Raw genomic sequence first — 24,590 nt, 5'->3', positions numbered from 1 at the left:
TGAATAGAATATGGATTTCCAGAATTTCCCACCCCACCCTTCTCAACTTACTGTACAAATCTATTTGTCTAGTGTTGGAAGTGGTCTATTTCTCTATCCTATATAAATTTAGCCCACAGTGCTGTAGCTCAGAGTTTGGAATCTTCCTATGAATATCAGTAGGAGTTAGAAAAGGAACAAGAAAAGGAGTCTCTTACCCCAAAAGCAGTTTGGAGGTGACCCAGAGGAAGAAAATTTAGTAATTTAGCTGAGGAAATGACGAGAGGGAAATTGTTTCGTGTCTCAGGAACCATGTGGAATTCCAAGATAAGAAAAACAGTTGCTAATTTGAGTATAAAAGCAGGAAACATGATACATTTGTTTCCTTTTATGCAAACACAAGTATATGAGGGGTTGTGTGAAAATTATTTTTCTCTTGCTGAACCACAAAGACATAGAATCAAAGTGCTTCTTTTGGACATACTGGCTTTTCTTTCTTTCTTTTTTTCTTCTGTCTCTTCTATTTCTTGTGGATATTATGGCTAATAACACAACAAGTTTAGGGAGTCCATGGCCAGAAAACTTTTGGGGTAAGATATTTTCTTTAACTGTTTTTAATTTAAAATTAGGATGCAGAAAATATACTGCATAATTTATTAGAACATCGAAAATCTCTAAGACATTTTGTTTACCATAAACTGATTATTTAAGTTTTCATAGGTTTATTATAATAAGTATATTCATGTAAAATATCTTTAAAGTGGGTTATGAAGACACTCAAGAAGAATCTGGGCAACAAGTACAGATTTTGGCTGGTGTTAAAAATATAATTAAGAAATACTGAGAATAAAAATGAGAAAAATAAAAGATGGAAGTAATTGTTTAGAATATGATAATGTGGGTTTTGTTGGAAAATTAAGTTTTATTTGTCTTAAGGTTATAAATTATATATATTATATTAATGAAATCAAGAATAGAGGTTACTTTAGCTTACACTGTCAATGTTATACTCTTTAATTTCCAAAGTGAATCAAAATAGCAAAAGCAATACTTCAGGAATGTGACGACACAGATAAAATAAGGAATCTTATAAAATTAGAGGAAGAAAAAAGTTTAGTAAAAAAGTTCACTGGAAACAACACCACATATAATATTAAAAGGAAAGCTATCACAGGGGGAAAAAGAAGCAGTATAAAAGTATTTTTTGGCTGAGTTCAGACACAGCTACTAGTTAGTTAGGCATCAACAGCAAGGTAAAGCTGAGGTTGAAATAACTAGTTTTTCAAGGCTAAAGAAGGGAAGGGCTAGGGAAGAAGGGCTAAGATGTAAAATTGGTAACTATTCTTGGATTCAGGGAAATTTTAAAAATAAAGGGAGAAATTTCAGTTAAATTCGGAAAAAAATTTTTTTAAAGGAGACAATGGAGTTTCTGAAGAGATCAATAGTCCTATTTATTAGTCCAGAACAAGTTTTTAGTTCCCTCAGAGAACTATTTCATACTTTCTTTTGTGATTTGCGAGGATGCTTTGGAAACTATCAGTGAAAGTGAACAGCAGTGTTGACCGTCCCTAATAACCTCACCTAGCTGTCTACCATCATACAAATGTGCATGAAGGGAATTAATTCATTTTTTTTTTTTTTAACCATCAACTCTTTGTGTTTGCTTCAGGCCTGGAAAGGAGGGATATTAGTGAATATCCTAATCTAATTATTAAAAAAAATAAGAAGAAAGTAAGTTATGTTTGCATATTGTAAAGAATAGCTTTGGTGATAAGTAATTCCAGGTAGACACCAACACACAATACGCCTTAGAATTATGGAAGTCTTCCTTATATATATTTGTTATATATATATATATATACACACACACACACACACGCACACACACACATATATATGCATGTATGTCTTCATTATATATATATGATATACATATATATCTTCATTTATAGAGAAAGTGAATGTATCAGACACACACTGAACATAGCTAGAGTGTGTTTACACTAAACATCATTACAACTTTTACTGTATAAATTAGTCAGAAGTAAAGTAGTTCTTACTGTAAAAATTAACCTGTAAAAGCCAGATATGCTTTTTTTCCAGACCATTTGAAGTTAAATTTCAAGTTCACTTGAGTAAAAGGAATTATTAGCCACTGACTGAAACATGGGTAATAATCACAAAATGAATCTGAATTAATAAGAGAATGCTTAATTGAAGTCTATTTGCCAATCCTAAAAAACGGATTCTTTTTAAATATAAAAATTTGTGCTGGAGAAGGAATTAAAACTCATTGTTCCAAAGACAGTTGCTGGTGTTTCTTTGTCTTAGTATGTGAATACAATGGAAAAATAGATGGAAATACTGAAAACCAGGAAGTGGAGTGTTACATTGATAAGCATTAACAAAACCAATACAAATATGTTGAGCAGATATACTGGGGATGATTTAGGGAAAAAAATGAAAGATTTAATTATTTCTTCTGGGGTAAAAAAATATTAAGTGTGAAATGTAAAAATCTAAATGTAAATATACCACATGTAAAAATTTCCTAAGCTATAAATGCTGACCTTTTATATTTTTATTTTTTGTATCTAAATGGATATCTGTTGTGATCACTGACTCCACAAATACGTTATTTTGAAAACCTTATAGAGTACAATGTGCTGTCTATTGCACTGTAAGTCAATTGCCTGCCTGACATTTCAAATTTAGAGAAAAAAGATAGAATAGTTGAGAAAAATAAAACTTGTGCATTGAACCATATAAATTTCTCAAACTTAACACACTTGAAATGTATAAAAAGTTTTCCAGATAAGATTTCTGTTTGTTTGTTTACTTTAATAAATGCTGAAAAATAAGATAATGATACCAGGTTATTACCAATAATAATAGTTTGCATTTTCATGGTAATCACCCACTAAAACTTACTTAATGGTGTCCAAGCATCAGAGTAATCAGTGCAAGAGGGAGCAAAAAAACTGGTTTGAGACTGACAACCCAGCTGAAGACCACCGTGTGTTTCCCACTTTTGCTTTCTGTAATGCATTTCCCTTCTCTATAAACATTCACCACCGAAGCAGCGGGAACCAAACCTATAAAAGTTTGCTGCATCTCGCCTTCATGAAACAAGATAATAAGGATACACATGTATCCTTAACCTTGGTTATCTTTTTGATACTTAGAGTCCTAAAGAAAACATAGTTTTGGTTGAATTTCCTGCCTCACCATGTGTTTTTTTTCTCTTGGCTTGCACTGTGAAAAATTGGGGGAATAATTGGTTCAGGGGCTTGTCTTCATTCACCTCATTTAATTCTTACCAAAACTATGTCTGTCTTCAAGAATATCACACTCTTAGAGATTCTCTCTCCATATGTATACAAATATATGCCTATTTTATTATGGAGTAACACAAGACAATATATGCAAAAACGGCAACAATTGTTATGAGTGTTTTAAAAAATGGCCGAGATGGTCCCCAAATCTTTCTTAGAAGAAAAAATGAGGCTTTTACCTGTTCCTATAAGTCAGATAAGGTTGAAAGAGAGAGATAATCCTTGGAAGGGCATTTTAGTCATTCATGTTCCCTACATTAACTTACTAACTCATCACTTATCTACGGGTCCAGTTCATTAGTTTACTCAGAAGCGCTGACTGACACCCCACTACATATTAGTTAGTGGGTTAGGTGTTAGTGATGCAAGTAAGGCATAGTTGGACAATTTCAGGGATTTCGGGAGAAATATTATCAGCCAATATGCAGAAGCAAAAACACATCATGTTCCTGGTGGTGATGACTTGAGGCAGATTTGTGTAAAGTTTTGAACGTCAGTGTAAAAGTTTAACCTGATTTAACAAAATAATTTTAAATTTTGTGACTTCGGATCTCCCTGTTTTCCTTTTCCTTAGGACTTTTCTCTAAGGTTGGAAAGGGCATAGGGTGGGGATGGGGGTTATATACTAGGGAGGGTATTGGAAGAAGAGGGCCTCTGATTCGTGATCAAGTTCTGGTCTTTGCTGACATCTGCTGATGCATAGTTCTCATCTGTTTTTAGGACATTCCCCTTCCCCTCCTTGTCTCCACTGCTGAGGGCTCTTACCATAAAAATCTGGCTCATGTGGTCCATGCAACATTTGTTAATGGAATGGTTTTTCCTTTCTTTATGCCCCCTCTGGTCTACTGCCTTTCATTCAGGTAATTTTCCATCTGTCTCAATGGTACAGAACAATATTGAATGCTCTCCCATAAGCCTCTTGAGGTTGGGCTGTTTATCAGGTGCCCTAGACTCAGATGTTCCGATGTCGACCATCCTCACTTCTACTTTGCGCATCAGATACCCAGGGTTTCTCAGAGGAGCCTGTCATCTTCCCCATTTGGACCCCAGAAAGCTAAGAATGGATACCAGCTTCTCTGGGATTCTCTAAATCAATCTGTAACTAACTCATCACGGGCAGAGACGGAGTGATGATGGCTTCTCCAAAACCTTACTAGTCACATACTTTATAGCCCTTCTCCTTGTCTCTCCAGGAGTTTTTTGCACTGCTTCTGATAATTGACTTGTTATGCACTGAATGTTTGTGTCATTCCCTTTCAAATCCATACCTTGAAGCCCTAACAGTGCAACAGATGGTATTTGGAGATGGGGAGGTAATTAGGTTTAGATTAGGTCATGAGCATGGGGGCTGCCTGATAGGTTTAGTGGCCTGAGGAAAAAAAGGAAGAGGGATTGCTCTCTCTCCCGATCTCTGCAAGTGTGCACTGAGGAAAAGTTAAGTGAGGACATAGTGAGAAGAGGGTCAGCTGCAAGCTAGGAAGCTCTCACCAGCCCCCAGACCATGCTGGCACCTTGATCTTGGACTTCCAAGTCCCCAGGACTATGAGAAACAAGTGTCTGTTGCTTGAGCTATGTAGACCATGGTATTTTGTATGGCAGCCTGTACTGACAAAGACATGACTCATAGACTGTGGTTCATTTTTCCCAATACTGTACTTTATGATAAAAAGATATATTTTTGAGTCCTTTAGACTCAGCATTTTCAAACTCCAACCAACCAACAAAACACTCTTACCTCTCTCAAAATATCTAGTGAACTACAGCAAAACAACTGATTTTCAAGGTTTTTACCTATTTTCTTTCCTCTATTCTATATATTTAATAATCCAGTTAGAAATTCTAAGCATTAGTTTTTCTCTTTTTCTATGTATGCTTGCTAACAGTACTAATCCTCCCCAAGGTAATCAAAGAGATGAAAAGTTGTGAATTGATTTCTTGGGGAATCAAGTGTCAAGGGGGAGAAAACCTTGGTTAGTAGCTGAAAATTCTATTCCTTAGCCTATAAAAATCTGGCTTTTAAGAGTCTACCCCCAGCAGATGGGAGCAGGATGTTTCCAGAGAAACTGGGGACAGAGTGAGCTTACGAACTGGACATACACACCCCAATGATGTCCTCTATATTCCCTCCTCCTAAATAGCAAACAAATACTATTATATTTCATATGTATGCCCTTAATTTGTGTTTTTAAAACTCTTGGACATGTATGCATCATTGCATATTAACAGCCTACCAATTATTTCCCTTAACTCAGTTACCTAGAAAGCTTGAAAAACAAGTGTTTATAAATGCTTCTTTATAAAACTGGTGCATCCGAGTTATGTAGAAAAATTTGAAAATGCATCTCTCACGGGCTTCATGCTCAGAGATAATGATTCAGTAAGTATGAGCCTAGAAACCTGTACCCTTTAACAGGACACTGGCCTTGGAATTCCTGCATCTACATTCATGAGAGAAATTTGTAATAGTCTTTTCTTGTGGTAGCTTGGTTACATTTTGGTATCAATGTTATGCAGGTCTCAAAAAAAAAGTTAGGAAGTGTTTCCTATATTTCTATTATCTGGAATAGGTTGTGCAAGATTGGCATTGTTTTTTGTTTAAATGCTTTAGAAAATTCACCATTGTGATTATCCATAGCATTTTTTTTTATCCATAGCATTTTTAATAGGAAAATTTTAAATGATGGTGTCACTGTCTTTAACAATAGTGGACTACCCAGATTTTCTATTGATTCTTCTATTAGGTATGGAAATTTGTATTTTCTAAAAATTTTCCCACTTAAATTTCCAAATATATTGCCTTAAAGTTGTTCAGGATATTCTCTCATATGTTTTTCCAATATTTTGTTACAAAAATGTTAAAATATACAGAAACACATAAGGGATTTTTACAGTGAATACCCATAAGTCTACCATGTAGGTTCTGTCATTGACGTTTTTACAATACTTTTTTTATTCACCAATCTATTAGTTTATATTTCAAAGCAGATTCGATATATTTCCTGTTAATTACATCAGAATGTATATCATTAATCAGAATTCAATACTTTTTTTTTTAAAGATTTTATTTATTTATTTGACAGACAGAGATCACAAGTAGGCAGAGAGGCAGGCAGAGAGAGAGGGAGAAGCAGGCTCCCTGCGGAGGAGAGAGCCCGATGCGGGGCTCGATCCCAGGACCCTGGGAATCATGACCTGAGCCGAAGGCAGAGGCTTTAACCCACTGAGCCACCCAGGCACCCCATCAATACTTTTTTTTTAAGGCCAAATTTACCTACAGTGAAATGTGTGAAATAAATAATAATGAAGTACACAGATCATAAATGAACAGTTGCTGAATTTTGACAAACATGTACACACCTGAGTAACTCAAACCCCAATCACAGTAAATATTATCACCAACCCCAAAAGTTCCCTAATTTCACATCCTGGTCAAGTCCCGTCTACACCATCCCCAGAGGAAACCATTATTTTGATTTTTTTTCTAGAACAGATTAGCTTTGCCTGTTCTAGAACTTCATATAAATGAAATCATACAGTATTTACTCTTTGGGCTACTAAGAATAAAGCTGTAACAGAGATATTCCTGTAAGAGTCGCTTGTTGATATGTGTTTTCATTATTCTTGATAACTTCCTAGAAGTGGAAGTGCTGGTCATAGCATTGCTGTATGTTTGATTTTACAAGAAATTGTCAAGCCTTTTCCAAAGTGGTTATGCAATTTACTTTTTACAACAATGAATGAGGATTCCAGTTGCTTCATATCTTTTCCAATAGCTCTTCTTTATTCTTAATCCTTTAGGTTTTAGCTTTTCTGGTCAGTATTTAGTTTTATCTTACTGTGGTTTCAGTTTGTATGTCCCTGATGGCTGATGATGATGAGCAGGGGTTGGCAAGGTATGACTTACAGGCAAATATGATGTATTGTTTGATTTTATAAATAAAGTTTTATTGGGACATCTGTTTATGTGTTTATGCTGTTTTGTGCTACAACAGAGTTGAGTAATTTCAATAATGTATGACCTGAAAAGCCTAAAATATTTGCTACCTGGGTCTTCACAGAAAGAAAAAGTGTTGATTCTTGACATTTAACATCTTCTCTTGTGCTTATTTGTCTTTGAATATCTATTTTAAAGAAGTGTCTGTTCATTTCTTTGGCCCATTTTTACTTTCTTTACCGTTTCTTTGTTTGTTTGCTTTTTTAATTACTGACTGTGAAAGTCTTTTACATATTCTGGTTATGAGTCAGTTGTCAGATATATATTTGTAAATGTTTTCTACCTGTCTGTGGCTTGCTTATTTATTTTCTTAGGTGTCTTTTGCTGAACAGATTTAAAATTTTTCAAGTCTAATCTATCTACCTAGATATCACCTATCTACTGTGTGTGTGTGTGTGTGTGTGTGTGTGTGTGTATTTTAAAGAAAATAGTCTTTTCTATTTACACTGATACTATTTCTGATGTTCTTTATTTCTTCTTGAAGATCTAAGTCTTTAATCTGATATTATTACCCTTCAAGCTAAAGATTTCCTTGAACAAAACTTTTAATGTAGAGCTGCTAAGGATGAATTTTTCTCCTACACCTGAAAGATTCTTTATTTCACCCGTATTCTTAAAGGATAATTTCCATAATATAAAATTCTGGGTCAATTAGTTTTTAATTATTTTGAAACATGATTGTATCTTACTGGAGATTAGTAGTTAGTCCAATAATTAGATTTTATGAGTGTAATATTTCATTATTTCATTGTTATTTTTAATTTGGCTGCTTTCAGTTTATCTTTGATCTTCAGCTATTTGGTTATGACATGCCTATACATGGTTCTCTCTCTCTCTCTCTCTCTATATATATATATATATTTTCCTGCTTGGTAATTCTGAGACTCTTCAATCTGTAAATTAATTTCTTTCACTAATTTTGAAAAACTTCAGCCTTATTTCCTCAAATAGATTTTAACTTCATTCTCTCTTTTCTTTGCTTTTGGTACTATAATTACACATATATTAAATATTTTTATATTGTTTAATAATTCTTCAAGACTCTGTCCCCCCACCAATTATTTTTCCTCTATTTTTCAAATTGTATAATCTCTATTATTTTTTTTAATTTATTTATTTGACAGACAGAGATCATAAGTAGGCAGAGAGGTAGGCAGAGAGAGAGGAGGAAGCAGGCTCCCTGCTGATCAGAGAGCCCAATGTGGGGCTCAATCCCAGGACCCTGGGATCATGACCTGAGCCGAAGGCAGAGGCTTTAACCCACTGAGCCACCCAGGTGCCCCTCTCTATTATTTTATCTTTAAGTTTACTGACTCATTTCACTGTTATCTTTTTTTAAAGATGTTATTTATTTATTTTGAGAGAGAGAAAGAGTGGGCACAAGCATGCATGCACACATGATTGAGGAGAGGGAGAGGGAGAATCTCAAGCAGATTCCCTGCTGAGCATAGAGCCCAACGTGGGGCTGTATATCATGACCCCGAGAACATGACCCAAGCTGAAATCAAGAGTTGGACGTTTGATTGACTGAGCCACCCAGGTGCTCCTTGTCTCACTGTCATCTTAAATTCAATGTTAGATTCATTGAGTGAATTTTCTTAGTTTTGATATTCTTAGTTCCATTTGGTTCTTTTCTTTTTTTAAGATTTTATTATTTATTTCAGAGAGAGAGGGAGAGAGAGAGTGTGCAAGCAGGGGGAGCAGCAGGCAGATAGAGAGGGAGAAACAGGCTTCCCATTGAAGAGGGAGCCTGATGTGGAGCTCCATACCAGAACCCTGGGATCATGACGCAAGCCAAAGGCAGACCCCTAACCAACCGAGCCACCCAAATACCTCCAATTGGTTCTTTTATAGAGTTTGTATTTTCTGCTAATATTTCCCACTTTTCACTCATTATGAATGCTTTCCTTCATATCATTAGTCCTAAATATACAAGTTTAAAAATTTTATCTGTTAACTCCAACATCTGGTCATTTTAGGCTATGTCTTTGTTGACTACTTTCTCTCCCAAGAATGGGTCACATTTTCTTGTTTCCCTATATGTTAAGTACTTTTATACTGTATCATGGACTTTTGAATGGGCCTTTGGATTCTGCTGTATTACCTTGAAGAGTCCCCCCCCCCCCCCAGTTTGTTCTCACAGGCAAATAACTTTGTTGAGAACTCAAACTACAAAAATCTATAAAGCCTGTCTCTTAGAGGGCCACTCGGGTATCAGTTTAGGACAGTTAATTTTTTATGTTCTCTAGCTGTGCTATTTGAAACATGTGATGTGGTTCTGGAGTCAGCTGTAAATATGGGAAATGTTTATCAATAAACTTTTTAGATCCTATGCTTGGCATTCTCTTTTCTAAGATTTTTCTCTCTCATATTTAAGCAGCTTTGGTTGCCACAATCTCTGTCCTCTGTTTCTCCAAGCTGGAAATACTGTAGGTTTTCAATTGGTATTTTACCTGCTGACATAATTAGGACTGGAAACCATCCTTAGTTAGAAGTTTTGAAAACTAGGAAATTCGCCTACTGCTTGGTATTGTCTTCCAAGTGTCAACTTCTCTCTATAAGCTACTTACATTTGGGCATTTATTCATTGCCTTTAGGTAGGATTTTTTGAGAGGGAGGAAAGCATTGTTGTTTCCAGTGCTTAGTCCTTGTACCTGGAAAATCAGTCCATAAAAGCTAACTTGGAATCCTCTCTTCATGTGTTTTCACTGCCTACATAATCTGTTCTAATACCATCTTCTTAATTTCTGATATTGGTAATTCACTATCCCTCCCTCCTTTTCCCCGCTTCCTATCTTGACCATTCCTACCAGTAGTTAATCAATTTTTTACTAGATTTTCTTTTTCATGGAAACCACATTTGGTTTTGATAATTCTGCCTCTTTGTCTCTTTCCTTTTTTCTTTGTTCTATGTCATTACATTCTGCTTTCTTTTAATTATTTACTGTATTCCATTTTACTTGTGTTTGATTTAGCTGTTTTTTGTTAGCTTCTTGATATAGAAGCTTATATCATTGATTTTTCAGTCTTTCTTCTTCTTAAGTGTATGCCTCTAAAGCTACACATTTTCCTCTACACACAGCTTTTGGTGTATTTTACATGTTTTGATATTTCATATTTTTAATATAATTCAGTTAAAATATCTTCTGACTTTCATCAGATATTTTTATTTGATTATTTTAAAGGGTTCCCATTATTTGTTGAAAATTTTCAACTTGTTATATATTTTCTTTAACATATTAACTCACAGTTATCTTAATATTTGTGTCTGATAACTGTAATATCTTGATAATTTATAGTTATTTTTTTGTAGTATACTTGTTCTCTTAGTTTTTGCTCATTTGATCTTGTCTCTTGGAATGCTTGTAATTTGTTATTTATGCTCAGTATTGTTTTGGGCATTGTAGAAACAATTTAAGGCCCTGAATAAGACTATCTTTTTCTAGAAGGAATTAATTTTTCTTCTGGAGTTAGTTGGGGTCATTTCATCTTATTCTAATCTGATCTGATACGTACTTGCATTTCTACGTTGGTGAGGTCTGCTCTTTCTCCTATTTGCTATCACTCTTAGGGAGTAGCTTTTCAGGGGCCCTATTCAGTGTCTGGAATGTTCCCAGAGTCCATCTGCCTTGGCAGTTCTTAACTCCAATTTTTGTTTTCCAAATCTACTTAAATTGCACAGAATTCTACTCAGATTTTTTGCCTCTCTTTATAGATTATTGTCACATGAGTTTTTTTTTTTTTTTCTCCTGGAATTTGTTCTTTTGAGTTAGCAGTTTTGGCAGGTTTCTGATGGCTTCAAACAGATTTAAAAAAAAATATATTTTTAATATTTATCTTTGAATTACTCTCAGTGCTTTTCTATAGGCTAATTAATCATATATAAAAAAAGATATGCTACAGTCTTCCTTTTGAATTTACTTTGTACTCTAGTAACAGTGTTGACCAATTATATTCCGAATATGGCTTATGCTCTATGCCCTTAGTCAAACCACTTACAAATCTTCCGGGCTTTTGTTTATTTGACCCACAGTCATGCACAAAAGACAACTCAAATCTCATTTCTTTCATCAAGCTTTTTCTAACCATTCTAGATGTAAGTTAAGTTATCTTTCATTTGTAATGACACTTTTATAGCCCATGACACTTACCTATCTTATTTACTTCTAAAAAAGAGTATATGGGTCTAGTTTCTATTAATCTTGAAGGAAAAGGAAAACCAAGAGTGCACTTTAGGCATCAGAGGTGGGACAAGATGAAATTTTAAATAGGGGGATCAGGGTAGGCCTAAATAAGTAAGCAACTTCTGAGTGAAGACTTGAAGTTAGCCATGGAGATAGCTGGGGAATTTCAGGAAGAGATGACAACCGGTCAGAGCCTTAGGTCAGGAGCACATCCAGTGTGTTTAAGGAATGGCGTGGATGGAGCAAAGACAGAGGAAGAGTAAAAAATGAGCACAGATAATTGAGAAAAGGTCTGATGGGAACTTACAGAACATTTTTAGACGTTTGCTTTTGCCCTGGGAGAAGTGGAGAAAAAAACTGATGTGATTTGACTTATATTTTTCAAAGGTTCAGTCTGGCTACTGTATTAAGAATAGAGTGTTGCTGGGGGCTGAAGGCGATGATGAAAGCAGGAAGACCAGAGAGAGGGTCTGAATATTTCAGCTCAGAGGTGGTGGTCACTTGAACTAGGGAGATAACAGAGTAGATAAGAGGAGTTGAATATTGCATATATTGTAAGAAAAAACCAAATGGGATTTACTGGAAGATAAGCTACACATAGAAAATACTTAGTCTTTGTTTACTTTATTATAATTAATTGAGTTTTCTCTTATGTTATTCTCTAAAATATTATTGTCAAATTGTTATTCTCTTTAAAAATATTTTTGTAAAATTCTTATTATTGCATGAACTATCCTCCTATTACTCTACAGTACCAAGAACAGGAGAGCTTGCTTTAGTATTAACAGAGCTTCTAATTCTTATAATTGCAAAAGGTTTTATGAATTGATCAGTGTTCCATTCAGTTGACACTGATAAAATCACTTTTCAGATATTGGAACAGTTCAATAAAAGACCACTAGATGGTGGCCTCTACTAAATTTTAATACTATGAACAGCCTCTGAAGCATTGATTTGATGTCCTGAAAGCCAGATTCAATATTAGAATCTTGGAATTGAAAGATGCTATAGTGGCCATTATTATTAGGTCAGGAAGGGTCAAATAACTTGAGTAAGTTATACAACTATTAGTAGAAAGAGTTATTATTCATTGAGGATTTATGTACCAGCCCTTTGTTATTTATATAGCCACACGTTACAAATCAGGATAAGGATACCTAATTTATATGACTTACCTTACTGATGTTAAAATTTGTTCCTTTTGCCTTCAAAGGAAGACCTGCATTTTTAAACATAATTGTTTGGTCTCATAAATTGCATTACATTGTAATTATATGAAGTAAAATTATGGCTCACTTTTCCTCTCCTAAGATTACTGATAAATAAGAAGGCAAACTGTGTTTAAGAAAAATATCTGAGCCATTGTATATTTCGGGTACATTTTTTTTAATAGCACATTTTTAAAAAAAGGCTTCCAAAATTTATTACCAAAAATCTGCCAGAATGGAATTATATATATGAAAATTTAAAGCTGTAGGGCCAATAGATTCTGTTTTCATTATATATTTTCTGGATTCTAGTTTGATTCAGAAAAATTATTAACTCCAGTTAAATTTTAAAAAGTCCCTACGGAAGACCATTCTGAAACAGGCTATACCAAAATTAAGGTTTGAATAGTTAAAGGGTATTAAGAAGACACTTACCTTGATGAAGACCGAGAAATGTATAGAATTGTTCAATCATTATACTGTACATCTGAAACTAATTTAACACTGTATGTTAATTAAACTTAATAAAAAATTTTAAAAAATGACTTGGCATTTCTTTCTGATTGCTTTTCTGTATTTCTACACTTGTTTTTGCAGTTTTGATATTTAAAAAAGCTTAACAAGATAAGCTTTTTACCAATAGTTCAGCCAGTCTTAGAGACTCATGTCATTATTAACATTTGTAACTATTAAAAAATTCTACACATAGAGCAATGGCATAAGCATTAGTATGATAATTTCTAAACAGGTATTTGACTGACTTTATGTTTTAGGAAGTCATTTTCATGATACATGCACTCAACTGAATGATGAAAATCAAGCAAATCCATATCAAAAGGAGTATGATTTTTTTAATGTTATTTTGATAAGTTCTGTAAGTTCCATCTTATTTTATATTCATTGAAAGTGTAACTCTTTTATTGTTAATGCATATATAGTGTTCTCATGATTGTCATGTATATTTAAAATTTGTTATTTAATCTTTTTCAGATATCTGTATAACGCTAGATAGTCTACTCACAGTAGTAACATGGTATTTTTTGTCATTATTACCTATCCTGCCTACCATTTCCCCAAATTTAGATTGCTTTCTTATATTTAATATTTTAATATCTTAAATGTTATAGATAATATAGCTCTACCATGTTAAATATTATATTTAATATTATATTAAATATATTTAGTGATACTCTATATGATGGCACAAATGATAGCTCTACCATGTTAAATATTATATTTAATATTATCATATTATAATACTATATATAAATATTATGAAGCCATAAAGAATCATCATTTAAAGTAGATTTCTTGTCAAATTGCTCTCCTAGAAATACTGTTCTAGTTTTGGTGTCTCCAAAATAATCTTTTTATCCCCAAAACTGAAATTTTTCACTTAAGAAGATTTTGATGGTTGAACATATTCTTTTTTTTTTTTTTTAAAGATTTTATTTATTTATTTGACAGACAGAGATCACAAGTAGGCAGAGAGGCAGGCAGAGAGAGAGAGGAGGAAGCAGGCTCCCTGCTGAGCAGAGAGCCCGATGTAGGGCTCGATCCCAGGACCCTGAGATCATGACCTGAGCTGAAGGCAGAGGCTTTAACCCACTGAGCCACCCAGGTGCCCTAGAACATATTCTTTAACCACTGGTCTACTGGAGTTTAAATGTTACTCTTGTTTTCGTATGTCAGAATAATGTGTTTTGGAAATCAAACAATCATCTGGCACAGAAATCTATTTCTCACCCCATGTCTTTTGGTTGCCTTTGCTAATTTTCTCAATTTAATAGAGAAGACATTATTTTACTTTGATTCTACATTTTAAAAATTTCTATTTTTTTTTCTTGGAACAGAACCTTATGCTATTTTTCAATAAAGAAACCATTAGGAACATTTTATTTGTTAGGAGAGACAGTGATAGAGAATCTCAAAGGGTACAAACACTGAGACTGTGCATAGAAATTCCTGGCACCCCTAAATGCTTCTTTACTGGATAACTAAATCTATTTTCTCTTTCAAGATTCTAGTTTTATCTCGATTTAGTTGAAATGAAGTGAATGTATCTCTTTAATATCATATGTTATGTCTGCTTATATGCTGAGATATTTAGAAACCTCAATCAGACTCTAGCGTTTACATTGCTTTATACCTAAAAGCAGGGGCATATACTTTGCAAACGAGTATTTGTCTTCTCATTTTATGTCATACATAAGTAAAAGCAATAGTCCCCTGATCAGTGCTAGTTGTCAGTATTCAATTATTAAGATAAACTAACTTAGTTCTACCACATAAACCTTAGACACTATTTCAATATCAATAAAATTGGGATTCAGAGCAAAGACACTTCTAAGAGTTTTTGCTGCAAACCTTTATCTGTAATTCTGTATCTGAAGTTTATATTTAAAATTCTCCAGTAGAGGCTGTTGATCCTGGAGAATATATGTATAGAATGCATAATACTGCTTTAGCACAATTTCCCCATGTATTTCTGTTTGTAACAGGTTACCAAATCTAGTATAGAATTGGGGTGCCTGGGTGGCTCTGTCAGTTAAGCATCAGACTTCTGGCTCAGGTCATGATCTCAGGATCCTGGGATTAAGCCCTGTGTTGGGGTCCCCTCTCAGCAGGGACTTGCTTGTCCCTTTGTCCCTCTCCCTGCTCAACACTCTCTCTCTCTCTCTCAAATAAATAAATAAATAAAATCTTTTTAAAAAACCTAGTATAAGTTGATATATTTTTTATGCATTTTAAATTCTTCACTTTCATTTTAGATTACTTTTTCTGACAATGATCTTAAGAAATAAAGTATTTCCATTATGGGGTTGCATGGGAATTATGTGATATAACACATGAAAAATAGTGCCTGCAACCTATAAATTAATTAAATTAGAAACATACTATAGTTTTTTTTTAATTTTTACTAAGATTATTCATTTATTTATTTATTTGACAGACAGAGATCACAAGTAGGTAGAGAGACAGGCAGAGAGAGGAGGAAGCAGGCTCCCTGCTGAGCAGAGAGCCCGATGCAGATTCGGGGCTTGATCCCAGGACCCTGGGATCATGACCTGAGCCGAAGGCAGAGGCTTTAACCCACTGAGCCACCCAGGTGCCCCAAACATACTATAGTGTTTTACAAAATAATGAAATAAAAACAGGGTTGCATTTTTTAATATAAATTATATTTTTCCAAATATCAAAGTTTTCCTAAAGCTTTGATTCAAACTTTCTGAGGTTTTAAATTTGGTCCAAATTTAGAAGGAACTTAAAGTTTACATACTAGGTCTCTACCTAGTGCATTATTTTCCTATTCAAAAGTACAACATCTAGATGAACCGGAGTTTATCATTCATTCATTATTCTAAATAGGAAGATAACATTTCTGAGTGATTTTGTTCAGACTCTTTGATTCAAGCGTTTCTCATCATAATTAACTCATGGTTTCTCTGGGGTATACGTTATAAATAAACTTTTCCGAGAATGACTGATCACTTAAAAACAGACAATAAGGAATTATTCAAATTATATGCAATATTTCTCACAGAAACAAAGATTACCAAAAACTCACTGAAGTAAGGTAAAATTAGTTTCTTTTCTTAAACCAAAGTGCCAAATTTTGTAAATTGCCTGGACTCACTTGAAAAGAAGATGAAGGACTTAGTTCTATGAAATATTTGAGTAGTTCATGATTTTTATTTATTTTCTAGAGCAATTAAAACATTTTTAAGTGAAGTATAGAATTTATGTAGCCATTACAAGTGACCAAATCTTAATGGAAATTTAATGTTAATGATCACAATACAAATAAAAATTTGAGCAAATCTATTCTCTCATAAACTTACATAATGTAGTAAAGGCATATAAATATCATAAAATGAGCAGATACTTAACCCTTCCTAAAACATTATGATTTAATCTTCTTATCAAGTTACTGCTAGAATATAACATCATAATTGAGATCTTAGGAGCAAAATCCTCTATACCTCAGTTTAGGTATCCCCCCCGACCATGTCTTATTTCTAGTGCATTAGAAGGTATAATACTTTGGAATAATTTTTAGATTCTTTTGACTTTGGGTCTCTCATGACCAAGTTTTCCCCTTCCTATTCTTACTCTCACTTCCCAGACTAAGTCATTACCACTATTGCATATCTGAATCATGGCAGGCATGTCCAGACTCGTTTTACTATCCACCCTGCTCTGGGCCTGGGTCTATCTCATTTATTGCTACTAGCTCTATATTCTGTCCTTCCTAATGGGTCACTTTATTTAACCCTCTTTTTTGCTTGTGTTGCCTGAGTAGAGAGACTGAACTTTCTGGAGAGGCACTCGTGACTTTCCATCATCTGACCTCAATCTGCTCTGGGCTTCGTGGCCCATAGCACCCTCACTTCGGGATTCAAGGACATTTTTCTTATCTTACAGATTAATCTATATAAGTCTATATAAGACTGTATGGAAGTTTTATAGAATGTAGAAAACTCCACCAAAGTGGAGTTAAAAGACTTGCCTGTAAACTTAGCATTACTTGGTATCTAGTGGGTGCTTTACATGTTAAATAAATGAATAGATAAATGTCTCTGGGGCATGTAGCCAGTAATTAGTTAGACCTAAAATTCTCTTCTTTGATTCAGTGCTAGCATATTTTTTTGTGTCCTCAAACCTCCCAAATTTGTCCTTCTTTGTTTCCTTTTTTACTTCTGCCACCTGTTAAACTGTGATTTTCCTGGAAGTCTATTCTCAACTCACTTCTATAAATGCACTCTTACTTTTAGTCAAAGTGGTTTCCATGGATAGCAGCAAGTCGCCTATAGCACGGAGAGTCCCAATTCTGCTTCCCTTTAAGCTCCATATTTATGTAACTCTAATTCCAAATGAGTATCTCAAGGGCATTCAAGTTTGGCATCTTCCAATACCAACTTCGCCTTGTCCCATAATCTGACATTTCTTCCTGGTTTGGAAGAATGATACTCGTATCCTCTCTCACCTGCCCATGTCAAAGTCCCAAGAGTCATTCAGGTTCCTTCTTTCCTCAGTGCAGCAGGGTATGCTTTTATTGGTGGACTTTTATTTTTAAAGGATAGAGGTGGGGAGGAATTATGTGTCCTTTTTTCCTAATTTTTTTTTTTTATCTTGAAAGATCCTAAATTTTCCCTTCATTTCCCCCTCTTCTCTTCTTCATTGTGTGGTTTCCAAAAAGTACCTCTCCTTTTCTTTTTCTGTTTTTAACAGAAAAACAATTTATTTTTATTGAGCCGTAATTCGCCTTTATTGAGACATAATTCGCATCTTATATAATTCGCCCATTTAAAGGGTATGATTAAATGTTTTTTTATAGTCACAGAGTTATGTGACCATCACACCCGTCTAATTTGAGAACATTCTATCCTTCAAAAAGAAACCTCTGGCCATCAGCAACCCCTCCCATTCCCTTCCACCCCACCCACCTGCCCTAGGCAATCACTAATCTGCTTTTGCCATAGTTTTCCTCATTTTGGACATTTCCTGTAAATGGAATCCTACATGATGTAATCTTTTGACTGCACACTTTATCTTCTTCTTCCTCAGGGAAGGATTGCTTTCCAAGCCTGCTTCCTCATGTTCCTGCGTACATCTAAAAGTCACTTGACTATAGTTGTTGCCTTCAGAGAACAGAATATGTTTTCATTATATTCATACTTTTTCTGAAATTGTCGTTCCTCTCAGTGAAGACTTGAGGTAGAAGCATGGGGGAGAATGTACTGGTACCTGTTTTATCAGTTTACTTTCTAGGTAACTTGAAATTTGGATGTTCTTTGTCTTCTAATTATGCTGAAGGCCTGGGTTTTGTATAGTTCTATTTGTGCATCTTGTTTTCAAAAGAAATATTGGGAAATCCTGATTTACATGGCTGACATTGTCTTGGCAATCCAAAATTCCTACAACTTCCTTTTTAGGTTCCAAATATTTGGAGCACTGATAGTTACAAGTTAAATTTGAATGTTACTATATAACCAATAAGTCTGATTTTAGTTTCTGACTGTATTTATTATTTATTTGCTTTTTCCAGATAAAGCCTGTTGCAAGAGGTTGCATTTGAAGGCTGAGTCAATATTATTTTTATGAGACACATTTTGGAAGGACAGTACTTGGTTTAGCAGAGCTGTTCTAAATCATCTTGTAATTAGGAAGTCATCTCCCTATTATAAAAAATTTGTTGTTTAGATTTGATATAATCAGCTGTTTCAGAGGAATTTGATATAAGTATTTGTGAAAGTAGAACAAAACATACATAGTCTGGACACAGGAGATAAATGTGGTAATATAAAGTGTAAGAACACCAAATATATACTAAAATTAAGGAGCAATGATTTTTCTTATGTATGATTGTTTGGTCTCATAAATTGCATTATATTGTAATTACATGAAGTAAAATTATGGTTCACTTTTCCTCCCCTAAGATATGTATTTATTAACATTGGTTGGTTCTGCTATTTCTGTATTACAGATTTTCTATATATTACCCTAGATTACAACAATAAACTGAAAAAAAAAAAAACCCTTGGTACTCATAAAATCTAACTTTCTGATTTAAAAACTAATGAGTCCAAACAAATTTCCTAAAAATCACACTATGTGTTAGCGATAAAGCTGACTTGAGAACTCTGAATTGGTTAGCTTTTTCTGTGTAACCATGTACCCCCAAACATAGTAGCTTAAAGATATCACTTATTTAGTTCACAATTCTGTGGGTCAGGAGTTTGGCCTGGGATCAGCTGAATAGGTTTTTTCTGCTGGTTTTCCCTCATGGGTCACAGTCAGTTGTTTGGTTAACTCACAACTGAATTATCTAGGATGACCCCCTTCGTGGGTTTGGAGGTGGCAGGCTCTTGGCCAGGGCAATAGTGGTAACGGGTCCAATGTGTCTCTCATCATCAGTAGGCTGGGCTTGTCAGATGCCTGGCAGTGACAGGGCTTCTAAGAGACTCAGGGGCAGAAGTTGAAAGACCCCTTGAAGCTTAGTCTTCATTTTGCAGTTCCGTGCCCATCCCATTCTACTGGTCAAAGCAAGGGGTGAAGCTGGCCCAGCTTTGAGGGGTGGGAAGTAGACGCTACCTCCTGATGGGAGGAACTTCAAAGCACTTGTATCCCTTCTCTTGTTTTCACACTCTCAAAACCCGGCTTAGCTAATTGCCAGTCCATGGTCATCTCCGTGCAGAATCCCTAGATGAGCAATTAGATAAGACAGCTTCCCTCTTCACAGCAACTAGAAGACAGAAGACAGAAACTTGAGTCTTTATCCAAAAAGCAGTACTTGAAATGAATCTTGAAGAATAGGTTCTTCAGAAAGAAATTTAAAACTCGTGTCTAGGCAGAATGAAAAATGGGTGGAAAAGGACAGAGCTTCAGAGAAAAAGGCAGGCTTTGGGATAGTGAGAGGGTCAACATGACCAGTGGGTTAGATCATGGAGTGGAGGGTAGGGAAATGTGGGGAGTGATAAGGCTGAAGGGGTTTTCTAACATCCAGAGTTTCTTTACATTCAGGGCAGGGGCTCTGCTATGAAGCTTTACTAAAAAAATAGGCTTTCAGTTCACAAGAAGCAGTAAGGTAGAATTTCCACTTTGGGAAAACAGCTCCCCTGCCCCTGAACAGGAAATCCGGACAAATACAAGTTCTGTGAATTGAAGGGTGCTGATGTATAGCAGAGATTCTATGGATTCAGGAGATAAAAATTTCGTGAGCACAATGAGGGCATGATAGCAGCAAGACCTGGCACTGGTGGTCTAAGAAAGAGCACAGTAGTCTGCATAGGTCGTGTCATCAGTGAGTCAGAGATACAGCGTACAGTCCAGGAGCTCAGGAAATCAAACATAAATCAGTCAGCCAACCAGATGGTTCTAGCTCATCACTTCCTTCTCAGAAGGAGGACAGGAAGTGAGACATCATGAAGCCCGCAGGTGGAAGACATCACTGGGGTCGATGAAAGCAGACAGGAAAAAGCAAAGTCCAATTTGACTACAAAATCCTTTATCAATTTCTGGCGCATTGTGACCGCTGTAACTCAAAAGGAAATAATCTTTGGACTGTATTTGCAGCCTTATAAAAATTTATGAACTAAGGGACAGCCTTTAAAGAAAATACTTTTTTTTAATTATTTATTTCTTTAGGTGAGAAAATAGCATAAGCAACGGGAATGCTACAGCTAAACATGTCATTTTATATCATTTTGCTTTAAAAAATGGAAACATATCAGCGGGCATTCCTATGCATCTAGTACTGTCTTTTATTTCCCTAATTCAGAATGTTTCAATTGATGACACGTTCCAAAGTTACTATTTGTGTTTTGCCCTGTGGTTTTCATTGAACGCCGATTTACAAATTAAATTACCTATTTGATTTTTTTTTTTTTTTTGCTTGTTTGTTTCAGAGGATGTCATAACGTCCTTCACAGTGTCCATCGCAATTGTGCTCGTCATCGCAGGGTTTATCTGGGCTCTGTTTGTTTGTTTGTCTCGAAGAAGAGCCAGCGCCCCCATCTCGCAGTGGAGCTCCAGTCGGCGATCGAGGTCTTCGTACCACCACGGCCTCAGCAGAACTGGATTTTACCGCCGCAGTGGCTGTGAACGGCGCAGTAACCTCAGCCTGGCCAGTCTCACCTTCCAGCGACAAGCTTCCCTGGAACAAGCAAATTCCTTTCCAAGAAAATCAAGCTTCCGGGCTTCCACTTTCCACCCCTTTCTGCAAAGTCCCCCACTGCCAGTGGACACGGACAGCCAGCTGATGACTCTGCCCTGTCGCAGCACGGTTCCCGCCGTCGGCACTTCGCACAGTCTGGGCCGCCCTGATTTCCACTGGTCCAGTCACAGTCTTCGAATGGGCTTTTCCACACCGCCTCCACCGGCCTATGAGTCAATCATAAAGGCGTTCCCGGATTCCTGAGGCCCGTGCTTTTGCTTTTTATTTGTTTCTTCCTTTACTTGTCTTTTACTGACACAAAATTACAACTAGGCTAAACGGAATTTTGAGGGCGTGGCCCAAACGGCTAATGAGTTTCCAAGCTGACTTAATGCTGGATCAGTTGGACGTTACAATGTAAATCATAGTTTCTTTGAATGCGTGTTTTCCTTCCTTGTGACTCACAAAATAGTAATATTTTCCAACTAGTTATCTATTTATGTATTTTGTACTCGACGTGAAGGGTATTAAAGACAGTGATTCTTATCTAAGACTCAGCTGGGATACAGCATATATATATGTGTGTACATATACACACACATATATATTTTAGACTAAAATAATTAAAATTTCAGATATTTGTGGTTTACAATCCTCATTCACTGTCCGATGTGACTATAAAGGGAAAAAAGTCACTATGTCACTTTTTAAAAATAAACCTATCCTAAGGAATTCTAATTTCCTGTTTTTAGAATGACACGAATCATCTTACAAACCTGGATTTTTAATGGATTATATCAGCATAAAAATGACAAAACAGAGATTTTAAAGTTCCTTCATGGCACTCATTTTTGAGAGGTGTGGGGACCAGGCAAAGGTAGGGAATCTCTGTGGCTGTTATAGAACACTTCAGTTTTTTTGTTTTGTTTTGTTTTTTGTTTGTTTGTTTTGTTTTTTAATTTGACACAGAGAGAGAGAGATTACAAGTAGGCAGAGAGGCAGGCAGAGAGAGGGAGAAGCAGGCTCCCTGCTGAGCAGAGAGCCTGACATGGGCCTCGATCCCAGGACCCTGAGATCATGACCTGAGCTGAAGGCAGAGGCTTAACCGGCTGAGCCACTCAGGCGCCCCAGAACACTTCAGTTTTGACCCTTATTTCCCCCCCAGACTCTTTGTGCCTTTCACAAGAATTGTTACCTACATCGCTGAGGCAAAATCCATGGGTTTACTGAGAAGTTTAACTTTTCTTCACTGTTGCAGTTATGTTGTTAGAAAAACAACAGCAAATGCAATTCGTTGACCTAAAAACAAACTTCAACACTGAGCTTATATTTTTCCTAAGGGATAAATTGTATTTCTTAGATCTAAATCTAGCAATTGGGAAAGCACTTTATCTAGGGACTTTCTCCTGGAACTTTACAGGCAAACAAATAATGGTCCGTAGGGAGAGAGTCTGTCATGAAATACATGTTACAGCCATGAAGAATTCTCCTTCCTGGATCGACTCATCAGGCATCATCCCTTGTGTGCTTTCCTATGAATTTCAACCTCAGATCCTATGAACAGTCTTTGTACAATGATTACACCATGTCATATGGTCCTTGGTGCAGACGGTTACTTAACGAGCCTGTTTCCACAGAAGGCCACCCTCATAAAGAAAGGTACATTCCCAAATATGGGTACCGGAGGGCTTCAGTGGCAAATGCCTGTGGCTACCCCTTTTCACTTAAGGACACGCGTTCACTGCAGTATTATTCAAAAGGCCTGTGGTTCATAACTGATATAGTGACTAGCTAGCTTATTTTGCTGTTCGTTTATTTCTCTGAACATTGGGATTTCTAGTGAAGAAAAATGTATTCTCATTTTGGTTTCTGTAATGCAGTGCTTACAGATATTGCGTCTATATATGGCTCAAGAATGTAATAATTTCTATGTAGTGAGAGATTGTGTATAGCATTTTCTTTAATATTTGTATTTAGCATATGTTTTCCGTTGTTCCTCAAGGACAAGTATTCTTAATGATGCCTATAGATTGATGCTCTCTAATGTAACATAAAGAACGAAAAAAAGAAAGGAAAGAGAGGAAGGAAGGGAGAATGGAAGGTAGGAAGAAGGGAAGAAAGAAGGAAGAAAAAAGAAAGAAAGAAAGAATAGTTTAGAGGATAACCAATTTGTTGTAAGTTGGTTTTTAACAAATTCAGCAATTAAGATTATTAATTAGCCATGTAAGATTTCAGGAGAGCATTAACTTAGTAACAAGGCTATCTTTTGCTTGCATGTCATCCTTAATGTTTAATATGAGAAATAAGCGAAATGTATGGTTTTTGTCTAGAATTTATATTGGGAATAAAAATTGCTTTCTATCTCTCAAATTAGGAAAATGGGAGTAAAAATCTTCTGGTGAATTTAACCATCTGGCAGAACTGTTGCCACCCCCCTCCCCAAGTTATGGAACAGTCAAAATGAATATCTTATAAATATTATGCAATTTATGAAATGTGAAATTAAAACAAAAACTAGGGACTTTTTAAGTTGTATCTGTTTAATTTGAAATGTTTAGTTGATTATGAAATAAAATTAAACTGATGTCAGTTTGGTTCGCAGTTTATTTATTTATTTATTTATTTATTATTTTTTAAAAAAGATTTTATTCATCTATTTGACAGACAGAGATTACAAGTAGGCAGAGAGGCAGGCAGAGAGAGAGGGAGAAGCAGGCTCCCTGCTGAGCAGAGAGCCCGATGTGGGGGCTCGATTCTAGAACCCTGGGATCATGACCTGAGCCGAAGGCAGAGGCTTTAACCCACTGAGCCACCCAGGCGCCCCAGATTTGCAGTTTATATATTGAGTGACCTGTGAATATCTCGTATTTACTTTGGTATTTTAGCCTAATCTAGACCATTCTTTATCTACTCTTGAGACACAAATTTTTATTTTATATAAAAAATGTGTAACTAAAAACAAGTAACACCATAAATAAATAGAATAAGATGTTTTAATTATTAATGCAGATAGATGATGAGTATGCTTTTGTTGAAACATTAATTTAGATTGTATATTTTCAAATAAAATTCAGTTTTATCAACCATAGTCACCATGCTATACACTACATCCCCAGAACTTATTGTTTTATAACTGGAAGTTTGTATCTTTTGACCACCACCCGTTTCCACCATCCCCTCACTTCTGGCAATCACCAATATGCTCCCCTGTACCTCTGAGTTTGAATAAACATT

General features: G+C 35.5%; 1 protein-coding gene across 1 annotated transcript; it reads left to right on the top strand.

Moving 5' to 3' along the window:
- Nucleotides 1-417: 417 nt before the first annotated feature.
- Nucleotides 418-23,944, top strand: MYCT1 (MYC target 1). Its single transcript, XM_080805674.1, has 2 exons — nt 418-569; nt 21,109-23,944. The coding sequence occupies exons 1-2, from the start codon at nt 518-520 to the stop codon at nt 21,618-21,620; spliced, it is 564 nt and encodes a 187-aa protein (XP_080661800.1). The 5' UTR covers nt 418-517; the 3' UTR covers nt 21,621-23,944.
- Nucleotides 23,945-24,590: the final 646 nt, after the last annotated feature.

This window comes from Martes martes, assembly GCF_963455335.1.
Source record: "Martes martes genome assembly, chromosome: 6".
Lineage (NCBI taxonomy): Eukaryota > Metazoa > Chordata > Mammalia > Carnivora > Mustelidae > Martes > Martes martes.
Note: the sequence above shows the minus strand (reverse complement) of the source record. Positions and strands in the feature narration are given on the sequence as shown.

What these genes read in the sequence shown, in the direction of transcription:
- MYCT1 (XM_080805674.1), top strand. Translation starts at nt 518, where the DNA reads ATGGCTAATAACACAACAAGTTTAGGGAGTCCATGGCCAGAAAACTTT. An exon ending in ATGGCCAGAAAACTTTTGGG is followed by an intron (nt 570 to 21,108) that starts GTAAGATATTTT and finishes TGTTTGTTTCAG; the next exon opens with AGGATGTCATAACGTCCTTC.